Genomic DNA, 21,564 nt, shown 5'->3' on the forward strand with positions numbered 1-21,564 from the left:
GTATGCACGTGTGCGCCGGTATTGGGGAGATGGAGTGATACAGTAAGACCTGCCCCCGCTGCAACAGCCGGCCTGCCTTTATGAGCGGGTGTTGACAGTCGAGGGAGGGCAGACGGCTCTATTCTGGAGCTGGAATGGCAGCGATGGAGCCTGGGGAAGAGGGGGAGCAGATGCCCTGGAGGAGGTGCAGAAGGATGAGCGATACCGCGACTAGTTCGCCCTTGAAAGCCTATGAACTGCGGTGTGGTTCAAAGGAGCATTTACATCAACGTGGAAACGCTGTTTGGTTAAGGAAATTAACAGTGTTGTCGCGATGTAGCGGTGTCCTCTTATGTTTAAGATTCATCCATAAAAACATGTTTTATTTTATTCTTCACTCCAATTTGCTCGGAAACTATCCATTTATATTGTGTGAGGTGTGAGGTGTCCCTGAAATGAGGTGTTTCCCCAAAGGGTTCCTTCTCTCTGTAGGCATTTTGATTCCAGGTAATGCCTTGGAGACACTGACTAATGTCTTCAATGTGACGCATTTGACCTTTGAACCCATGCTCCGCCCCAGCGCCACGCCAAAACGGCGGTATGACGGGTAAGAGACTCAAGCCCTCTCTGAGGAACACTGGGGCGCCGGTTCTAGTGCCATCAAACCCCCACCTCGACTCCCACCTCCAGTGCACTCATTAAGAGATACCCCGCCCTCCTCACACTTACATGAGTGTTAGTGTTGCTCTTTGTTATCTGTCACTTGGACCTGATGCGGGGGCCGTGTTCAACTTCAAAGACGGACGTCAGCTTGGCAGCCAGCGAGCCATCAGGAGGAGGAGAATAGAGAGGCATAATCATCTACGCGCTTCACTTTGAATTCGACTTCGCCGTGATCTGTACACGAGTCGCGCCGCTCTTGTTCGAGGCTCGAGTGCTAATTGCGCGAGCAGTCACAACTGAGATCATACGTCCGCGACTCGTTTTCGTACGTGGGCGTGCGATGAGGACCTTAGACTGACAGCCCCCTGATGCTGTGTGTGTACCTGTGTTCACCACTTAGAGAGAGAGAGAGAGAGAGGGTAATGAAGGCTGGAGGAGTGGAGAGAGAGGTGGCGGATACGGTTGCCATGCTACCGTTGCTTGGTGATAATGCATCTAGGGGGTCCGTCTTTGTGTAGAGCGCTGCAGAGTGTGCTCCGAGACACAGAGTAAGGCGAAGGGACCAGGTGGAGTATTCCCAGAATATTCCTGGAGTATTCCTGGTAGAATTCCCTGGAGAGGTTTCAACATAACAAGCCAAGCCTCTTACTTGTTGAGAAGTACAGTCTTACCTCCACCCACCCACCCTCACCCCCACCCTACAAAATCTGCACATCTCCACAAAGACCCGATTATCTGATACAATGTGCTCTGTGATTGGATTAGACGGGCGTCTGTGCACTCTGGCAGTACGTGACTATAAAATTGATTTGGGCTTTGCTCCTTTGAACACGTTTCCCATTAAATTCCGTGGAATGGAATAAGTCCGATAGCGTAATTGATTTTAGGTTGTTCTGAATGAGGGCTCAAGCCTCGGAGAAGGGACTGGATTTACTACGAGTTGGAGCCTCTGCTCCGGTCTGCTCGATCTCTGTCAGGTCACGTCGCCTCAGCTGACATCTGCCTCCACTACAAGCCTCCTTTGTCAAGTCAGGCTGCCTCTTCCTCCTCCACAAGCCTCCTTCATCAAGTCACTCCGCCTCAGCCAACCTCCTCTTCCTACACCAGCCTCCTTCGTCAAGTCGAGCCGCCTCAGACGACCTCTTCCTCCTCCACCAGCCTCCTTCGTTGTCCTCCCCGGGATGAGAGAGCAGTCAGGGTGGCTTCTGTGGCAGGCTTGGCTTAGAACCACCAGCCAGCGCGAGCAACCAAACATGCAAAGGCACTGTGGTGTGGATGTAGCCAAGATGACATCAAAGCTGAAATATACCAAACTTTTTGGTTTATTGCTTCCTAAGGAAGGCTCCATCCAGAGGGAAATATGAAATATTGTTTTCCACGCAGAGCTTACAGTAAATGCAATATTTTACCACTTCTGTGCCTCTATCTCCCACATGAGAGTATCATAGAGTACATCATTAAACTGAAGTTGAGAAGACTTTTTTTTGGGATACAATTTCCACTGTAATAGTATGCACACAATGCCTCATCCTTTATTTATTTTCAACCAGATCTTAAGGTTCATCCATAATTAATGAGAGAAGAAATAAAGAAAGGCACAATTAGACGTTTTATAGTATTATTGCATACAAGCGTATGTGTTAATTAGCAAGGCTGTTATAGTTTCTTGTCAACAGCTTTTTTTCAGTGCATTTACAAGGTCTTAAACGCCCCCAGGAAGGTGCACTATTCCAGAACTGTGCACCCCCACCCTAACCCTTGAAATGAGCAGAAGCATACCCAAGGTTCCTCATGGCCACACACACGCACAAATGTAAGAGCTCTTATCAAGGACGGCTGTTGATTCCCATAGTCTTTGCTGTTTTCCCCACTCTAATTAATCTTCTTGACATCTCAGTCTGCAAAAGAGTTTTTCAACAGAAGTGTGTGTATATTCTTTTTGCCATTTCGGGAAAACTAATGTTTCTCTCTCTCTCCGGCTCCCCTGATGTTATCTAGTGCCTCTCGCCCCGTCGCAACTTGGTGAGAAGGCTTGGGAACATGATCAAAAGCTCTCTGGTCAAATCTAATTATGGCAGATGATTACAAATGGAGACACCATTGTGAGTTCTGCAGTCTTACGTCTAGGACCCTGCTGCTGACCGGCTCCAACTCTGGGTTAAAGACTTGTGGTGCACGGGGTGGGATAAAATCCAGGTTAACACCAAAGAGTGAACTGACCCGTCGATTGCGTTCACACCTCGTCAATAGGGTCATTTCTGTTTGATTAGATTGTGTGTAGTCACACTTTTCTTTTTCTTATTTTTTAAACATCCTTGAGAAAACGTAAAATACAAGCAAAAAATCAGATTTAACAGACAATTGTTTTGTTAATTATTAATAATGAATCATCAAGATTAAATTAAGGGGGTATGTGAAAAGTGATTCTAATGAAGATTGTCGTTTTTTTGTAGTAATTTGGCTAAAGACAGAAGACTCATCCATGTAAAGAGGATGTCTTAGTCATCCTTAACAACTTGTTGTTCAGACTCATCTCCCCCCTCTTCCCTTCCCCTCTGTCCCTACTGCCTCCACCCTCACCTCCTCCACCCCCACACCTAGTCTATACCGCAAAGACAGGAATGCAAATGCTGTTAGTCGACCATTCCAGAGCAACAGGGAATCTGCTGTAATTTGCTTTGGAACACGCCCGGTTAGAAGCAGAGCGCTGTTCATAATGGAACAGCCCCTTAAACATCTAAACATTCATCGTTCTCCACATTTCATAACTCGCAGAAGTCATGACTTACTCCAAAGGTTTGACACCCGTAAATGAGCCGTCTCGCGAAGTCTTCTGAATTGAACTGGGTCCCTTGCGCTTTCGCTCTCAGAGCTCTCCGTCAACTCAGTTTTGGAGTTGATCAATTATTGATGCGGCCAGTTCATCTCCGCTACTCCTGTGGGGGCCATTTCCTCCCACTTTGAAGTCCTACTGTTTGTTGTCAAACTTGTGTACCGGGCTGATGTAATCTCCAGGCCTGCTGCTTTCATCACTAATGGAGTTATGTAGATTGTGATGCCCGAGGCCGGGGTGTGTGAGTGTGCACATCTGAGTGAAAACGGTGCCTCTAATGACCCTTCCCTTCCGTCAGGAAAGGAATGCAATTGATTGTATCTCATCAACAACTTCGTCGTCGCCTAAATGTAATCAAATAGATTATTTTAATTACCCTTTTCCAAGTATAGGTTCAAGCACTCGCAGAAGGCTGTGTGTGTGTGTGTGTGTGTGTGTGTGTGTGTGTGTGTGTGTGTGTGTGTGTGTGTGTCCCGAGGCCCTGGGTTCTGTTTCACCTGACTCCCTTGACATTTGTTTAGATGTTCCCCACTGACAGAGTGATTAAGCACGCAGGCTGGGGGGCACGCTGGTAAACCTCACAGCAGAGGACTGTGATGGGGGTGATGAATGACGACTGATGCGTGTGTGGGTGTCTGTGTGTGGTCACCTTCCGAGGGGAAACGTCCAGGGACACAGGGCAAGCCTTTGTGGTGACACCAGCTGAGTGCTGACTCGCTAGCGTGCTAAAGTTGAACGGCCTCCTGATTAGAGGGGTTTCGAAAAAAAATTAATTCTTTCCCGAATCCTGAATCTGAGTATCGGCCGATGCCGAGTGTATACCGATACAGCATCTTGCATTGTAACTACTCTTTTGCATGTATAGTAAATCAGCTAGTCGTGTGATGGTATCGGATCAGCGCTACAACTTGCGTACTCACCGATACCTGATACTGCATTTTAGGCAGTGTTTGAAGAATTTCCGCTACTGGTATCAGTATCGGAACAACTCTACCCCTGATTGCAGCCTCAGAGTCTAGGAATAACAAACAATCCTCCAAACTCACTGATCACGCACTTCTTCACTTCAAACACAAGACATTTGTGATTCATTGACGTTTTGTGCGAGGACATTTTCACCCTGTGTTTCACGCAACCCAACAATAACAACCTCTTTTGAAATTGTTTTTTTCCTCTGTGTGTTCACGGAAGGATCATCCAAAAGGCATGTCACACGTCACAGGAGCACAGTGGCCTACGGTCTCACAGCCCTTCTGTGTTGAAGAGCAGTCTTGCGTTTCGACCTGGGGATAATAACTCCAGACACACACCGGGGGTTGATCACAGGGCTGCATTCTGCAGACTTTCCACAGCTCCTTCCAACTGTTAAATCTGGACATCGAGCCAGCTGTCAACACTTGGACTCACACATGCACGCAAAACCAATGCATACACAATTCTTGTTTGTCTGTCTCAGACTCACTCACATATTGATATAGATAGATAGATATAAGGATGGATAGATATAGCCAGATATTGATATAGATGGATGGCTATAGCTTTATAGCTGGATGGATATAGTTAGATATAGATATTGAGGGATGGATAGATATAAATAATGCTGCGTCTGCTGTAAGGTGTACCATCTTCCCCAACTAGCCGTATCCTCTCACCTGTCAACCTCACCAAACGCAATGTGTGCATTTGACGGTGAACGAGAAGTAGACTGAGATGGTGCACATGTAAGAAACAAAGGGGAACGAGGCAGCCTATGGGCCCCATCACGGCAGGTAGACACCGTGTCAGGGAAACTTAAGTATGCTACGGCCGGGCTGACTGCGCGCTGACAGACTGACACCCCAGCCCTGCCTAATGGGGCTGGCAAGCGGAGCGAGCGGAACAGAATCCCTCTCCATGCAGATATCCCCTCCTCCTCCTCCTCCTCTCAGCCTCAACCCGCCAAGTCTAACACCATGAGCCAATCGTGGAATCGAGAACACTGTTGGCTCTGGTGTTCTGTCCCAATGCTGATACGCTAGAGGCACACCAAACCTTAATATGAGTCTGATCATCAGTCATTTAATGCATATGATACATGAATCAAGCATTGTTTACTGTCCATTTTAGCAAACCATTTTAAACATTCTAATTATAGGTCTCATAGGCGTATGAGACCTATCTATGCACTTGGCTGCCTAATGATTCACAGACACAAGCGAATCAATGGGTATGGAGTATACCTTCACCGGGACATGGATATCACCGCCACATGTAAACAATATCAGTGGAAGCGGTTGCACATGAGTTTAAGTTGGGGTCGCAAACATGATGAGAGCTAGAAGTTGTGTCCCGTGCCAAAAAGGTTGAGAACCACTGCTGTGGAGCATTCCAGTACTGTAAGGCACACTGGCAGTGGTTCAGTCTGTAGAAGGACAGATGGACGTGTGTGTGTGTGTGTGTGTGTGTGTGTGTGTGTGTGTGTGTGTGTGTGTGTGCGTGTGCGTGTGTGTCCGTGTCCCTGGTTGTATTTTGTGTATGTTTGCCTCTCCCTGGTTGTATTGTGTCTGTGTGTGTATGTTTGTCTCTCCCTGGTTGTATTGTATGTGACGTGTATGTTTGTCTCTCCCTGGTTGTATTGTGTGTGTGTGAGTGTGTGTGTGTGTATGTTTGTCTCTCCCTGGTTGTATTGTGTGTGTCCCTGGTTGTTTAGTGCGTGTGTGTCTTTCCCTGGTTGTATAGTGCGTGTGTGTCTTTCCCTGGTTGTATGGTGCGTGTGTGTCCCTGGTTGTATAGTGTGTGTGTCCTTGGTTGTAGTATTTGTGTATTTATTGTAGTGGTTGTGTTGTAGTATGGATATGTAGGTCACCGTGCCGTCTTGTGTTTGAACAGACCGGTAAACTTGGCCCTCTCTCCCAGAGCCAGTGGACTCGGCCCAGCTCTGTCATCCATCCCCGGCCGTTCCTCCTTTGTTCTCTCCTATCTTTCCATCTCACTATCTCCCTCCTCCTCCTCTCCCTCTCTCTTTCTTCCTCCCTTTCCTTATCTCTGACTCTCTCTCCCGGCTCTCTCCCGTGTCATTTTGCGGTATGTGGAAACATCTTATCTGTTTCCACTATCTCTACTCTGGTTTTCTTTTTCCTTGGTAGTTAGCCCACGTACACGCACGCGCTCATGTACGCGCACACGTATGCACACCCCCCACACGTCAGCATGCATCTCAGATGAAACCATCAACACCATGCCTTGGCTGTGTGATGTGGCTTCTGAAGGTAACACCACAGGGAGGGGGGTAGGGTCTGTCTGTGTGTGACGGTTTGCGTGCTAGCTCCAGCTGCATGCTTGGCTCACACGTTGGCGCGGACGTAGCGCCCTGTCAGGGAACATTAGCTGTGAAAGGGCGCCAGTCTCGCTCAGATGAGACGGATGTTTGTTTCTCTTCCCGTTCTTCTGTCAATTTCTGTGACTCGGTCTTGTGAATGAACATGCAGCCACGGTGCAGCCGTGGACTTTGCGTGGGCCTTGTGGTCTTATGGTCTTGCGGTCTTATGGAGTTGCCTCGGGATGAGTCGCAGATGGCTGTGAGCATGCCTCTGTTACTCATGAAACCTCATGCATGTCCTCCAGATGCTGCCTGTATGTCTTCCTTTGTCTGTCGGCTGCCTGTCCCTTCATCTCGTCGGCCGGTCTGTCCCACATCCTGTCCGCTGTCTGTCTGCTTTTGTGCCTGCCTGTCCGTCTGTCCGTCCCCTCCACATTCTGCCAGCTGTCTGTCTTTGTGCCTGTCTGCTGTCTGTCCCTTTATCCTCTGTCTGTCCACTGTCCATTTCAACAGTTTGTCTGTCTTCCCATTCGCCTGTCCAACTGTCTGTTTCACTGCCTGACTTCCCCTCATCTCTCTACCTGTCCACCTGTGGCAAGACAAAGGCCTGTCTCATGAGAGGGCGGAGTGGGTCGCTCAGAGACGGAGGTGAGGGTGGTGGAGAAGGGCAGGGAGGGAGAAGAGTCAACGATGGAGGTATAACCCTTGCTGGCCATCGGCAGTGAGCTCATTGATTTAATACTAGTGAAAGATCCCTACAAACTCTTTCCTTGTTTGCTCTAATCCCGAGGGAGATGAGCCGAGAAGAATGCATGCACACACAGGTAGAGACAGACAGGCACATGCACAGACAGACACACATGCACAGAAAAACAGACATGCACATGCACAGACGCATACATGGACACAAACACACACGTGCAGACACACACACGCACAGACAGACACGCACATGCACACACACATGCACGGACACACAGGCACACACACACAGGCGCGCACACAGGCATGCTCCATCGACGCCTCTAGCAGAACGTTCCTTAGCGTTGCATAGTCTGACGGAATGACAACATTGTTTGATGCAGGCCTGGGGAGGAGCAGTCCTTTCATACCGTGGAGCTGGGTTATGAATGAGGTCACGGAGGAACCCATTCCCAGCAAGCAGGATGGCTGCAGCTGCCTGTGGAATAAGGAGACGCGTTAGACATTGGCAAACCACAGGCTTCGAGTAGTGCTGGGAACATTGATAAAAATGCTATTGATCATGCATTTCCATTTACTCTCTTTTCTATGGCCTTTTGTCCCCTGTCTTTGACTAAGTAACCCCCGTTATAGTCCCGTACACCATACCACCCTATCTTGCATTATAGATTGAGCCTGGCAGTGCTGCAGTCGGTGACTCAAACTGTCCCTGCTCCCTGCCTCTGAGTCACGGTTAAATAGGGCAGAAACAATGTCAGCCACACAGACCGCGCAGGGGATACAACAGATTAAAGAGGGGCAGGGGGTAGGTCTGCAGCACACCGTGTGTCTTGGTTTATTTTAATAGGGCTGTCTCACGCAGCGTGTGTGTCCGTCTGTGTTTGTTCAAATGTGCGCGTGTGTGTGTCTCCTCCAGTCCTTGTGTGAGGACACAGAATCACAAAGAACACCATAACTCCTCAGCAGTGGGTTTTCTGATGATTTACAATGATTACAAGTCAAAAGCTGAAGCCAGGATTAAATGACTTCACGGTGCTAAGTGGGCGGCTGTGGTGGGCTCTAAATGAATGGAAACTCCAGTAAACCGTTAACTGCAACCCACTTGTAATCTAATCATCTCAATTCCCATTCTCCCTTCTCCCTCCAACCCCTCCCCTCCTCTCCCTCCCTGTCCTCTCCTCTCTCCATCCTGTCCTCCCTCCCTCCCTCCCTCCCTCCCTCCCTCCCTGTCATCTCCTCTCTCCATCCTGTCCTCCCTCCCTCCCTCCCTCCCTCCCTCCCCTTCCACAGCTCTGTCCACGGCCACCGCCGCCATCCAGTTCACCAAGGAGCCCAAGTCCCAGGATGCATTGCACGGCCGCAGTGCCATGCTCCGCTGCGAGGTCAGCGACCCGGCCGACGTCACCTACCGCTGGCTGCACGACGGCCAGCCCCTGCAGAGCAGCGAGCGGCGCTTCCAGGAGACCAGCAACCTCAAGTTCACCGCCGTGGACCGCCTGCTGGACGCCGGCAACTTCGAGTGTGTGGTGAACACGTCCTCGGGCGAGTCGCTCCACTCCACCAACGCCTCCTTCAACATCAAGTGTGAGTGATAGCACGCGTGTTGTTGTTGGAATGGACCCGATGCCTTCAGGGGAATGATGGTGTGTGTGTGTGATTTTTATAAGGCTGCTTTATGCATGCCATGGTGATTCAATTCGTTTCTGATTCATATTTTCTTGTTAATTCTAAAATCAAAAATTACGTTTTTATAACTGGCACATATCTTCAAAGTTTCACACCAAGATAATTAAAAATGCACCGATGGATGTCTCTTGCATGGGAGCCCACCAAGTCCTCTACTGAACACCACAGACCCTAACCCCACTAATCGTAACACCACTAACCCTAACCCAGCCCCACTGGGTCCTGCCTATGAAGATGTGATTGTAGTTCCCCTCGACGGCCCCCAGGTATCCCCAATCTCAACAGGGCCGCTCCCCCTCCTTTTGCTGGATCAAATCAACCGCGCAAAAGTGGGGGTGTCGGGTGACGGTCCGGGGGCACTGGGCGGGAACACATCCTGTCCTACCTGGTTCTGTGTGGCTTCTCCTCCCCCCCCCCCCCCCCCCCCCAGCTCCCCATCCTCCTCTCCACACAGAAACTGGATACATGTGCCACCAAGCATGTGTTTCCAGTTTCATGCTTTCTTGTATCTTTTCCTCTCTCCTCTCCACTCTCGCTCACTCTTCGCTTTCTCTCGCTCTCCCCTCTCTTCTCGCTCTCTCGCCCTGTCTCTCTCTCTCTCTCTCTCTCTGTGTCTCTCTATCCCCCTCCCGTGTCCCCGCCTGCTCTCTCGATTCCCGGACAACGTTCCTTCTAGCTATGTAATTATTTACGGTTTGGATTTACCGCAGCCTCCCAGTGGCGTATTAATCACCCCTCATCCTCCTGAGCTTGTTGCTCCGTAAGGCGGGGTTCTGAGAGTATAGGGGGACTCGAGTGGGCTCGGTCGCTCCGTTCCCATAAGCGCAGTGAAGCAACAGGCTTGAGTTTCACAAGGAGCCCTGGGAATGCACACATCCCCACGCGGGCTAAATGGCGACCTTGTAAGTGTATTGTTTAAGACTCAATGGTACTAGTTATTATTGTGTGAGGCTGGGGGGGGGGGAGAAGGAAAGGCTTTGTCTCTGAAGAACCACCGTGAGTTCGGACCATTACTGTTGGCCCACTTGGGCCAAACACAAGCTAGCATCGCAAAGCTAAACAAAGCCTGCTGCATTGGATCCATGTTCCCTCTTTCAGCTCAGGCCTACCGGGAGGCTGTTCTTTGTGCCGGCAATTAGGACTCCTTTAAATGGCTGAATACACCAGTGCCGAGCAAGGCCAGGAGGATATGCTTGTGTTCGTACATGGAGTCACCGGCCGATGTTTGAGAAGAAATCCCACGCAGCCCGCCTCTGACCTTTCACCGAAACCAACTTTTTTCTATTTCGCAATTAAAAAATGATGCAGTGTTTTTAATAAATGCCAGACGAACAAAGTTACGGTGACCTGAATCAGGCGAGGCCAAACAGATGGAGCATGAAGCGTTTGTTTAGGAAGAGGCGGTGTCGTCGTTAGCCAGAGTTAGCTTTGTGGTCAGCCTTGATACTCCCACACACCGCATGGGAGAGCATTTTTCTCCTGGGAGATCTTATTTATTATTCTTTTAATTTAAAAAGGAGGAAAGGTTTCAAAGCAGAGATGTGCTCGTAAATAATAACGCTGGATGTTTGTACAAGGGACATGTTTGTCCTGTCAGAATCTGGACGCACCAAATGATGGATGATGATTTGATGCTTTGGAGATAACAAGACAATTTCTGATGTCACTTCGGTTTATTCTTGGCTCCGGCTCCCACTGAGGCTTGGCAGCCGGAGGACTTCAGCAGAGCTCATGGCGGGATGTGTCTCTTTGTTTCCACATCGCTCAGCAACAGCGATGGAAGTTGTTCTGGCGAGTCGGGGATCCATAACAGAAATGGAACTTCAAATGGCTATCCAAGAATTAAGGCAGTACTCTGCGTCAAACCGTACGATATGGAAAACACCTGCGACCCATTTTATATCTCACTATGAATTGGAAAGAGAAACGTAGACGTACACACACACACACACATGCACGCAGACGCAGGCATGGACATACACACGTGTACACACACACATACACAAACACAACACAGTAGAAAACACACACACAGTGTGTCTTAATCCATTCCTCTTGCCGTTTCCTGGCAGTCGTCTTCTCTTACGACTTCACAGAGAATCACACAGAGGATAAGACCAGACGTGGCTCAGATAACAAGACCTTAATGGATGTGCTGCTATCAGACCTTGGGTGGAAACACACACACATACACATGCACACACACACACACATTCTGGCAACCTCTTGCTATCACAATGAGGAGATTGGTCCAAAGAATGTTATACACACTAGTCGCCGCTTCTCGCTCCTCCACTGATACGAACCGATAAGGAAACGCTTAGTGGCGCAGATAGCATGGATAGCCTATGATGGCCGAGCGGTGTTTCGGTATGGCACACATGCTGCTTGGGTTCCCTCGGTAGTGTGATGATGGAGCGGGGCAGGCACTCTCTCTCGGCCCGTGAGCTCCTAGCCGCCGCGAGCGTGCCTTGGCTCCATTCAGCTGAGTCTTATCGGCTCTCCATGCCCCCCCAGACCCAGTCCACTCCACTGGAAATAGGGGGAGCCTTGTTATGACAGACGCTCCCTATATTTCCCCAACATGAATTTAACGGGCAATCAAGCCACACGGAGCCCCGGGGAAGAGGGCCCGACAGACCCCCACACCCTCCTCTCTCTCCTGGCCTGCTCCGTCCCGCCAGCCCTGACTCAGAATCAGGGTGCAGTCATGTGGCTGCTGGTTTGCGTGTGTGATGGCACGGCTGTCCCGGGGTTGGAGGTCATTCCTTATGAATATCACGCATGGTGTGTGTGTGTGTGTGTGTGTGTGTGTGTGTGTCATATCATCTGGTTGAGGGCCGTATCGTTCAGCGTCCTTCTGGGAACAGACCCCTAGACTAATCTCTGGTAGCCATACCCCCCGTTTTGCAATCTCGTTAAATGTCTGGAGGTACCTCCAGACCAATATAAATTTATATATGTATCGGGTCCTCATAAATCCTGAGGTAGCCATTCCATTGGTTATGAGCGCTGCTTCCAGAAAGGGCGCCTGTGGCGATCGCCGTGGTAACAAAGACCTGGCAACGTGAGATTAACCCTCTGCATGATTTGATCTGATAACAGGAAGTGTTGACGTTTGGAATTAATAATCACACCATGCCGCACAGACAGGCTTAAAAGGTGTTAAATCTGTCAACATGTTCAGTTGAAATGAATCACAGCTTTGTGTTTCACCCACCTAGTAGATTATCCCTCTCTCACTCTCTCTCTCTCTCTCTACCTATGCCTCTCGCCCAGTGCCCTGTCGTAGCATGCGATGGCGGCAGCACTCCCAGTGCGACTCTGTTCCCAGTGCCTGGCCCGTGGGCCCAGTCAGCCAGAGCTGATGGAGCCTGACACCTCGTTACTCCGGGCCTGCGGTGCTCAGAACCGGCCCCTGGCTTTCATATCACAACCGGCAGTGGGGGAGCTCAACTTGGGCTGCTAGGTCTGCTGTCATTTCCATATTCGACAGGCTGTCACAAAGACACACGCACAGGCTCGCAGGCATGCACAGAGGACGCACGCATGCACAGAGGACGCACGCATGCACAGAGGACGCACGCATGAACAGAGGACGCACGCACGCACACACACGGACGACCACGTTCATACCCATACATAAGGACACACGGATACATCCACAAAAACATACAGAAAACCATGCATACGGGAAGCCATAGATACAGACATGCACGCGTACGGACAGCCACAAACACATACTGTCACCCACACCAACAGAGACCAACACATACTACGACACATACGGACACCCACGCATAGACACCCACACATAGACACCCACACAAACAGACACCCACACATAGATACCCACACATAGACCCCCACAAATACTGACACACACACATACAGACCCCCACACATACTGCCACCCACACATACACCCACGCTTACAGACACACACACACATACAGACCCACACACACAGACTCCCACGTGCACACACAGCCACGCATCTTCCTCTTGCTACAGAGAAGCTGGAGTGCCATCAAAGTCTGCCTTGACAGTTTCTCGATCTGTGATCTACTCTGACGTTGACAGCACTTCCTCCACTGCCTCCCAAACCTGACATTAACAGGCACTCCCCCCCCCTAAATGTATGTCCCGGCACACTCCTGTTGCTCTCATACTCCCAGCAAGCCTTACTCTGACTCACGTTTACATAGCTTGGCTTGCTTTCAACTTCGTCTTCCTTTTCCCTTTTTGAAAGCAAGTTGAGGCACGCATTTTAAAGTGACGCAAGTTGTTATCTTTATTACCTGAGTAAATAATTGTGTACGGTGGTTTGCGTTCGCCTGCTGGGTTTGCAGCAGCAGGGTGCGGTGCGGTAAACGTATGGCTTCCAATGGGAACTGCCAGGAGGGAGAGACAGCTGCTGGGGTAATTGTGTGCGGGGACTGATTGCACTTGATTACTCTTGTGATTGACTGCTGAACAGAAATTACCTGGTGTTCAACCTCACCTTGCAGCCTGGGCAAGGTAAACACGAATATACAAGTGTGTGTTGTGTGTGTGTGTGTGTGTGTGTGTGTGTATGCCTGCCTGAGGGTCACAGCCACTATGATGGCCATCCTCTTCTTCCCTCCCCCTCTTCCTCCTTACTGAGCTGCTGTTGCACTTAAAGCGGATTGGCTGTGAGACAGACCCACACACAGCAGCCAAATGTCCATAGTGCAGTATGTATTCCCTCCGTTGTTTCCTACCGTCCCTGGCCCCTCCCCTCAGCGTGCTCCACGGATGGCCGGGTTCTCCCAGAAATCACATCCCGTGCCCCGGCGTCACATGCTCACACGGCGCCCTCAAGCGTGTGTGCGTTGCAGACCGAACACAACGCAGCCACAGTGTACATAACAATTAGCCTACCTGCTCACTCACGCACAATATCTGATTACACGTCCACATACCAGTGCAGGGTTTTCCCAGAATGCCCAGGTTTTGTTTGTTTGTTTACAGTCAACACAAACACTGGCGATGCCGTCTCATGTCTGCTGGGAAATTAGCAGCTATGTAATAAAACATGAACAATGCACAACGGCTCTGCTCTCCAGTGATTCGCTGGAGAGAAAGGTTCTTGAGTCAGTTTGTTTCCGCCATGGGGGGGGGGGGGAGTTGGAGGTCACACGTCCCATTCCCAGAAACGAGAGATGGAGAAGGTTTGTAAAGGCAGGGCAAATGAATCCAGAATAACCAAATTAGGCCTAAAGATAGACCTTCGGCCAGATCCAATGGTTTCACTTTGGCCACGGGTAATGGATGTAATGGGAGGAATGTTTCACCGCGAAACGTTCTCAAGTAACATTGTTGTTTGAGTCAGGAGCCAGGGCTAACGATCCCGGCGTTCCCCTTCTGAGCGGACAGGGAGGGATTCATCACTGCAGCAGGACAGGTTCCTAATGGAGCGCCCCGGTTTATGCCCTCTGTGCTTGCCGCACGGCCTGCAGTCGTTACAGACGCAGGCTGGGTAAGGCCGTCTGTCCGTCCAGCACACCGTAAGGGCTGGCTGCTCCCCCCCCCCCCCCCCCCTCCCCTGCCCACGGCAGTGTTGCTTCTGCCCGACGACGTTAAAAAATAGAACTTCCGCAGTTCAGTCTCACTGTTTTCTTTATTATTATTATTTTTATTATATACAGTTAAAGTCTGTCTTGTTGTCATGACAATGCAGTCTGGCCCCAGCCCTTGGGCCCCGGCTGCTGCTGCTGCTGCATCCATTAGCCTCGTCGAGGAGCCACAGATCTCTCTCTCTCTGTCTCTGTGTCTCTCTATCCCTCCGACCGGCAATAGCCCGCAGCAGGAATACCACTTAACTCGCCGATCTCTCCTGCAGTCGCTCTCTGGCTTTCCTCTTCACTCGACTCCTCTCGGTCCGTTTCCTCTTGACCGCCCTGATCCTCGTCCACCACCTCCTCCTCAGGCCCCCCCCCTCCCCCAGCCCTTTGCTCATACTCCTCCTTCTTCTCTCCCTCCTCCTCCTCCTCCTCCTCACTCTCCTCTCCCCTTCTGTCCCTCAGGGCTGGAGAGCGGCGGGGTGACCCTGAAGGAGCCGGCGTCGGAGGCGGACATCGAGAGCTCGGCGCCGGTCGCGCTGCGCTGCCACATCGATGGTCACCCGCGGTGAGCACATCCACCCACCCCTGCCCCCCGAACAAGCACACACACACACACACACACACGTGTTCATGTTGACGGATCATAGGAGAAAGAAAACTGATCTTCCTCTCTTCCTTGTTTGGCCTTTCCCTTTGCCCACCACCTCCCCCATGTACCCCTCACTCACTCACTCATCATACTCTCACGCTCACTCATCCACCTACTTCATCTTACCCTCTCTCTCACCCGCTCACTCTCTCAATCACTCTCACCCCCTCACTCATCCACCTACTCAATCTTACACTCTCTCACCCTCTCTCTCCCTCACTCGCTCACTCTCTTTCACTCTCACACCCTCCCTCACCCACTCACTCTCTCAATCACTCTCACCCCCTCACTCATCCACCTACTCAATCTTACACTCTCTCTCACCCTCTCTCTCCCTCACTCACTCACTCACTCACTCTCTTTCACTCTCACCCCCTCCCTCCCTCACCCACTCACTCTCTCAATCACTCTCACCCCCCCCCCTGCAGGCCGACCTGCCAGTGGTTTCGGGACGGCGTGCGTCTGGCGGAGAAGAGCCACCAGATCAACAACAAGGAGCGGACGCTCACGCTGCCCAGCGCCAGCCCCGACCACAACGGCCTCTACTACTGCTGTGCCAAGAACGCCGCCGGCCACGTCTGCAGCAGCACCAACTTCACGCTCACCATCATAGGTGTGTGTGCGTGTGCGTGTGTGTGTGTGTCTATGCGTGAACAACCCATGCTTTTGTAACATTTTTTTCTTGAAGGGAGCGAGTGCAGCATTGCAAGACGTATGCTAAGTCTATCTGTGTGTGTGTATCCGCAACTGTGTGTGTGTCTATCTGCACGTGTGTGTTTGCTGGAGCAGCATAACGAGGCGTCCTATGGGTGTCCTCTATAAACCCCACTCACCTGGTTGTCTTCCACTCCTCAGTGAATATTTCCACGCTTGAATATTTCCCACACCTGCCGACGGGGGTTTGAACAGGAGGGGAGGGAGTGGGGGGCAGGCATGTGTCTGCAGAGTTGGACGGGGGGGGGGGGGGGTCTGGTGTCTGTGTTGCAGGCTGAGTGGGACAGACAAAGAACAGGGGAGGAAGGGGGATAACCGTGAGTCTAATTGGATTACCGGAGACTGCACGGCTAACTACCTACCGACACATCTACCTGGGGACCGGAGCACCTAGCTACCCACCAAACAACCCGGCCACTAGGGCTGCATTGTTCCCTTCAAACAGCCTATTGTGCGGGACCACACGCGATGTTTGGTGCACAATCGTCTGGGCGGATGGAAGCAAAATTTTAGTACATTTTAGAGTCACTACCATGTAATTATTATATGGCTGTGATACATTATTTTAGCAGCTTTATGGCACTGTATTATAAACAGCCAGTAACAATGATACCTATCTAAGGATCAGTGATCGCTGCATGATTGGTTGTCATTAGAGAACAGAGGAGGAATAGATTAGATCCCCTAGCGTCTTTTAAGTCTGAGAATATTGAGGTTGCGCGTGGACGATTGCGATGACAAAAGACATTACATAAACCGGCGACCTGCTTCAATGCGAACCTATGGGGGCTTAACCTAAAACAACCCTGAAAACAACAACTCCTAACTAGCTTACTGAACGGGACTCATACGTCAGAGAAAGTGAACATGAGCTTGCAGATTCATCTGGTTTCCAGGCGAGCGAACACACCTCCAGCATAAGCATTTGACCTCCCCCAGCCCCAGCTGTAAAGCACTGCGGTTGTCCCTGCCTGGCAGTTTAGCGTTCCCATTACCTAGCTGTTCCAGGTGTGTGTGTGTGTGTGTGTGTGTGTGTGTGTGTGTGTGTGTGTGTGTGTGTGTGTGTGTGTGTGTGTGTGTGTGTGTGTGTGTGTGTGCATGATTGTGAGTGTTAGCTCTACACTGCTGGGAGTACAGTTACTCCAGCAGCACATCTGTCACAGGAAACCTGATGCCCTGTTCCAGTCTAATTAACCACCTGCAGCTCATAGTCTCACACGCACACACGAGAACACGCACACACACACATGCAGATACGAGAACACATACACTCAAGAGAATACGCGAGGCACACTCGAGAACACACACGCATGAGAACAAGAAGACAAACACATAAGATCGAACACATGAACACAAACACAAGGGATCGAACACAAGAACACACATAAGACAACATGAAAAACACAAACGCACACACAATGACCCACACACACGAGAACACCTGAGTGGTGGAGGGACAGTGTAGGATAATTGTTGAGTCTCAGTTTCCGCTCATGGCGTTGCCATAGAATTCAGCCCCCCCCCCCCGCAAAATAACCACACACACAAACGCGAAGGAAAAGGAAAACAACAGACGACGCCTTTCTACAGATTATTCATGGTTGTCCACACCGCCTGCTGTGGGCGTACCCCCCGCTGGGAGGTGGCTGGGCCAGGTGTGCATTTAAATACCCCCCCCCCCCCCCCCCCCCCCCCCCCCCCCCCTACACTCACTTTTACCCCCAACCAGACGCTGAAACGCTCCACCACATGAATTAAGGGAATGTTTAATTTTAAATTTACATTTATTAAAAGATGAAAAGTCAACCTTTTCATTTGGCAAATATGCAGCTGTCAATCGTTAGTCCATACTACACAGATACAAACACTTACCTACTTGGTAAACTTTCAACATTTACCACAGAAAATTCTAACATGCATTTCAGCAACGACAAAGTGTGTGTGTGTGTGTGTGTGTGTGTGTGTGTGTGTGTGTGTGTGTGCGCGTGCACGCATATCCCCTTGTGTAGCATGACAGACGCCGGCTCCGATTGGTCCTGGGCGCCGTGTCGGAATGCACTGACCTCATTAACTGCCCCTTCTCCCTCGCTGGGCCCCTCTAGGTGCTGACACACACACTGCCACCTGTGGGCCGGCCCCCTTCCCACCACCTCCACCGCATTCTGGCACATTTTAATAAAGCCTGCCGGGGAACAGTGTGTGTCTGTGTATTGTATTGTCGTTGTGGTCCAGTGCCTTGAACTGATTGTGTGTGTGTGTGCGTGTGTGTGTGTTTCCAGACAAGAGCTTCCCGCGGGCGGTGGTCACACCTGAGGACCAGGTGGTGATGAAGAACGAGGAGGCGTCCTTCCACTGCCAGTTCAGCGCCGAGCCGCCCCCCACCCTGCAGTGGTTCCACGAGGGAGAGCCGCTGGCCAACAAGTCCCGGTACGCCCACGGCCCGCCTTGGCTCCTTCTGTAGCCCCACAGCCGCTCTCGTCTCTGCTCTCCACTGCTCCTTCTCACGCTGCTTTCCTTGTCTTCTCCATCTCCCTCTTCCTGGCTCTCATTCCGATGGCTCTCTGTGTTTGTGGCTCCGACTTTGCCTCTCTTTGTTTCTTTCTCTCACTCTCTGCTTTAGATTTGTCTTGCTCTGGCGTTCATGTATCATTTCTCTCGGGGCCCTCCTTTAACCCTTTGTCTCTCTCTACTCTCCTTCTTTCTCTCCGTCTCTCTGGCTCTCTTAATTTCTTGCTCTATCTCTTATTCTGTCTCTTTCTGTCTTTTTCATTGTTGCTCTCTCTCTCTCTTGCTCTTTGTATTTCTTGCTGTGTCTCCCTTGCTCTCTCTAGCCCTCTCCATCCAGCTGATATTTTAACTGACTTGCAGAGTAGAGTTTTCCTTATCTTAGAGTTGGCAGGGGCATGATGCTTGGGGGAGACTTGGTAGAGAGAGTGCTCTCTCCCTGTGTGTGTGTGTGTGTGTGTGCGTGCGCGTGTGCGAGGATGTGAGGTTCCTGGGGGCCTGGTGACATGGAACCCTTTTCATCTCTGCTTCTCATTACCCCCGGTGCTCCGTGGCATCACAGGGGGAGCGCGGCGCTCCAGAGGAATGTTATTCCTGGAATGAGGCGAGCACTCCCAGGTCGTTTTCCCCCTGTGGGCCGTTGGGCTGGTTGTCGTGGAAATGATCGTGTGAGGGTGAAGCACTTCAAGCCTGTTGTTGGAGCAGAGCATTGTTGTTCATTTCATTCAGCTGAATTAGGGGGCATGTCACAGCCAGCAGAGGCTGAGCCCCGTCTCATCACAATCTGGAGCTGCTCTGAGCAGAAGTTGACAGGAACAGAATCTGGAGCTGCTCTTCTGAGTCTGATCAGAAGCGAACTAGACTGGAGCTACTCTTCAGACTCTGGTCTTTTCCAGATCCCATTTGGTCAGTCAGAAAAAAGGGGGGGGGGGAGTTGTGGTGGAGAGGGCTAAGACAATGAAGAGCTCATAAGTTGCTGACTAAGATAACATGCAGGCCTCATTTACATTTCTCAAAGCTCACATGACATCGTTTACAAGTCATTAACAAGTTAATACAAGCACACCTCACAAATAGAAGAAACCGGAGCAGGCGTTACTGTTGACACACGGATGTGTTATTGGTGTTTGTGGTTTCAGTTGCAGTTTATTGATTTTGGATGTACAATGCTTCCCTTCGGCGGTGAGGGATTCACACCTTTCAGAGTCTCAACATTTGAAGAGGGTTGTATGTCGATCATTTTTCTGCATGAATCGTTTGAATGCAAGAACACAAAATGGCAGCATGATAACGAAGCACATGTAGCTGAAGTCAGAAATCCCTTCCGTGTGCTGATTTGGATTCAAAACCATCTCCACGTCGGTCGCGGTTTATTCTGCACGGCTTGAACTCATCACTGCTCAAGAATCCGTGTTGGGCATCCTTTCTGCTCCTCGCGCATGATAAACCCAAAAACATATTTCCACCCTATCATTAACTCTCCATCTCGCCTCCTCTCTCTCCGTCAGCTTATGTTCCATTCCATGTTTTTTTTTACTTCATCCCCCGAGGAGCTTCCCAGCAGTTGAGGGCCAGAACCAGCAGGGCCAGCCAGAGCCTCACTTATCCAGGGCTCGGTGAATCGTGATGAGCCAGCGATCTGGACTGTGTCTCTGTTATCGCTGGTGTAGTTGTGTTGTTGTTGTTGGACAAGTCCCCCCACCCCCCTACCTGTGTGGCTCTAAGACCAGGCTGTAATAACTTCTGACTCCCCTGCCCTCCCTGTTACCTCCATCACTGGCACAGCTTCAACCCCCCCCTGCCAAGAGCCTGGCGGACCCCCAGCCGGGCCCTGTGAAGCGCAAGACTTGGGGGGGGGGGGAGGGGGGGAGGGGATTCATCAAGGTCGCCATTTATTCTTTGTGCGTTGAACCGTCGGCTCGGGAAAATAAAAGGGAAACAAGAAAGACAAACAAACACAGAAAATATGCTCGGAGCGTTCCGTGTGTACGCGGCCACGCTCCGTCTGGAGCACAAACAAGGCTCGCTTGATGCACTTCCAAGATTTACAAATGCCAGCTTTTGCAAATACTGACTCTGCAAATACCGTTTTGCTTCAGATGGATGCAACAAATGCCCATTGGCTTTTTTGGTTGCCTGTATCACGTTCACTTGCGCAAATGTATTTATACTTCTTCTTGGTCTTACGGAAGAAAATCTTATTTGATTTAACCATTGCCACTCGTGGTCTTCTTCATCTTCAGTGGCTCCTTATTTATCAATCGGTTTTCTCGTTGACTTTTCTTCGGATGGTTGCTCCTTGGCGGTCTGAAGGATTGAATGAGCTCTAACTCTGACTGTCCTCTTCCTCCTCCTCTCCCAGGTTGGGCCTGTATGGTGTGCAGTGTTGAGTGAGCTCTAACTCGTGTATGTTCCACCTCTGCAGGGTGGTCCTGTATGACAACGGCACGCTGGTCATCACCCAGGTGAAGCCCAGGAACATCGGTGTGTACAAGTGTGTTGGAGCCAGCCCCCGGGGGCCCAAGGTCGCTCTGGAGGCCTCTCTCTACATCGCAGGTGAGCACACACACACACGACCCGCACAGGCCCTGTACAGACATACACAGTTGCAGACAAGCACAGACACAGGCGTAGAAACGCACACAAAGGTGCACACACACACACACACACACACACACACACACACACACACACACACACACACACACACACACACACACACACACACACACACACACACACACATACAGGTAAACACAAATATACACACAGGTACACATATGCACGCTCACACACGTACACGGTTACATACAGATAAATACATGCACAGATAACGAGTGCAATCTGTGGCAGTATTCAGAAACACATTCAGGAATTTCTGCGTTACATTTCAGCGCTCAAACACTTGATTCTCTGATTCAGCTCTTTGGAAGGGACCCCCCCCCCC

At 50.6% G+C, this 21,564-nt stretch overlaps 1 protein-coding gene across 1 annotated transcript in view; it reads left to right on the top strand.

Moving 5' to 3' along the window:
* Positions 1-21,564, top strand: part of ptk7b (protein tyrosine kinase 7b) — a 68,529-nt gene that overhangs the window by 31,776 nt on the left and 15,189 nt on the right. Inside the window, exons 2-6 of the mRNA XM_079729816.1 lie at positions 8,766-9,059; positions 15,212-15,314; positions 15,827-16,011; positions 18,392-18,539; positions 21,043-21,173. Of these exons, the coding sequence (XP_079585942.1) occupies positions 8,766-9,059; positions 15,212-15,314; positions 15,827-16,011; positions 18,392-18,539; positions 21,043-21,173 (861 nt within the window). The remainder of the gene's footprint in view (positions 1-8,765; positions 9,060-15,211; positions 15,315-15,826; positions 16,012-18,391; positions 18,540-21,042; positions 21,174-21,564) is intronic.

Source organism: Pollachius pollachius (genome assembly GCF_949987615.1).
Source record: "Pollachius pollachius genome assembly, chromosome: 2".
Taxonomy (NCBI): Eukaryota; Metazoa; Chordata; class Actinopteri; order Gadiformes; family Gadidae; genus Pollachius; species Pollachius pollachius.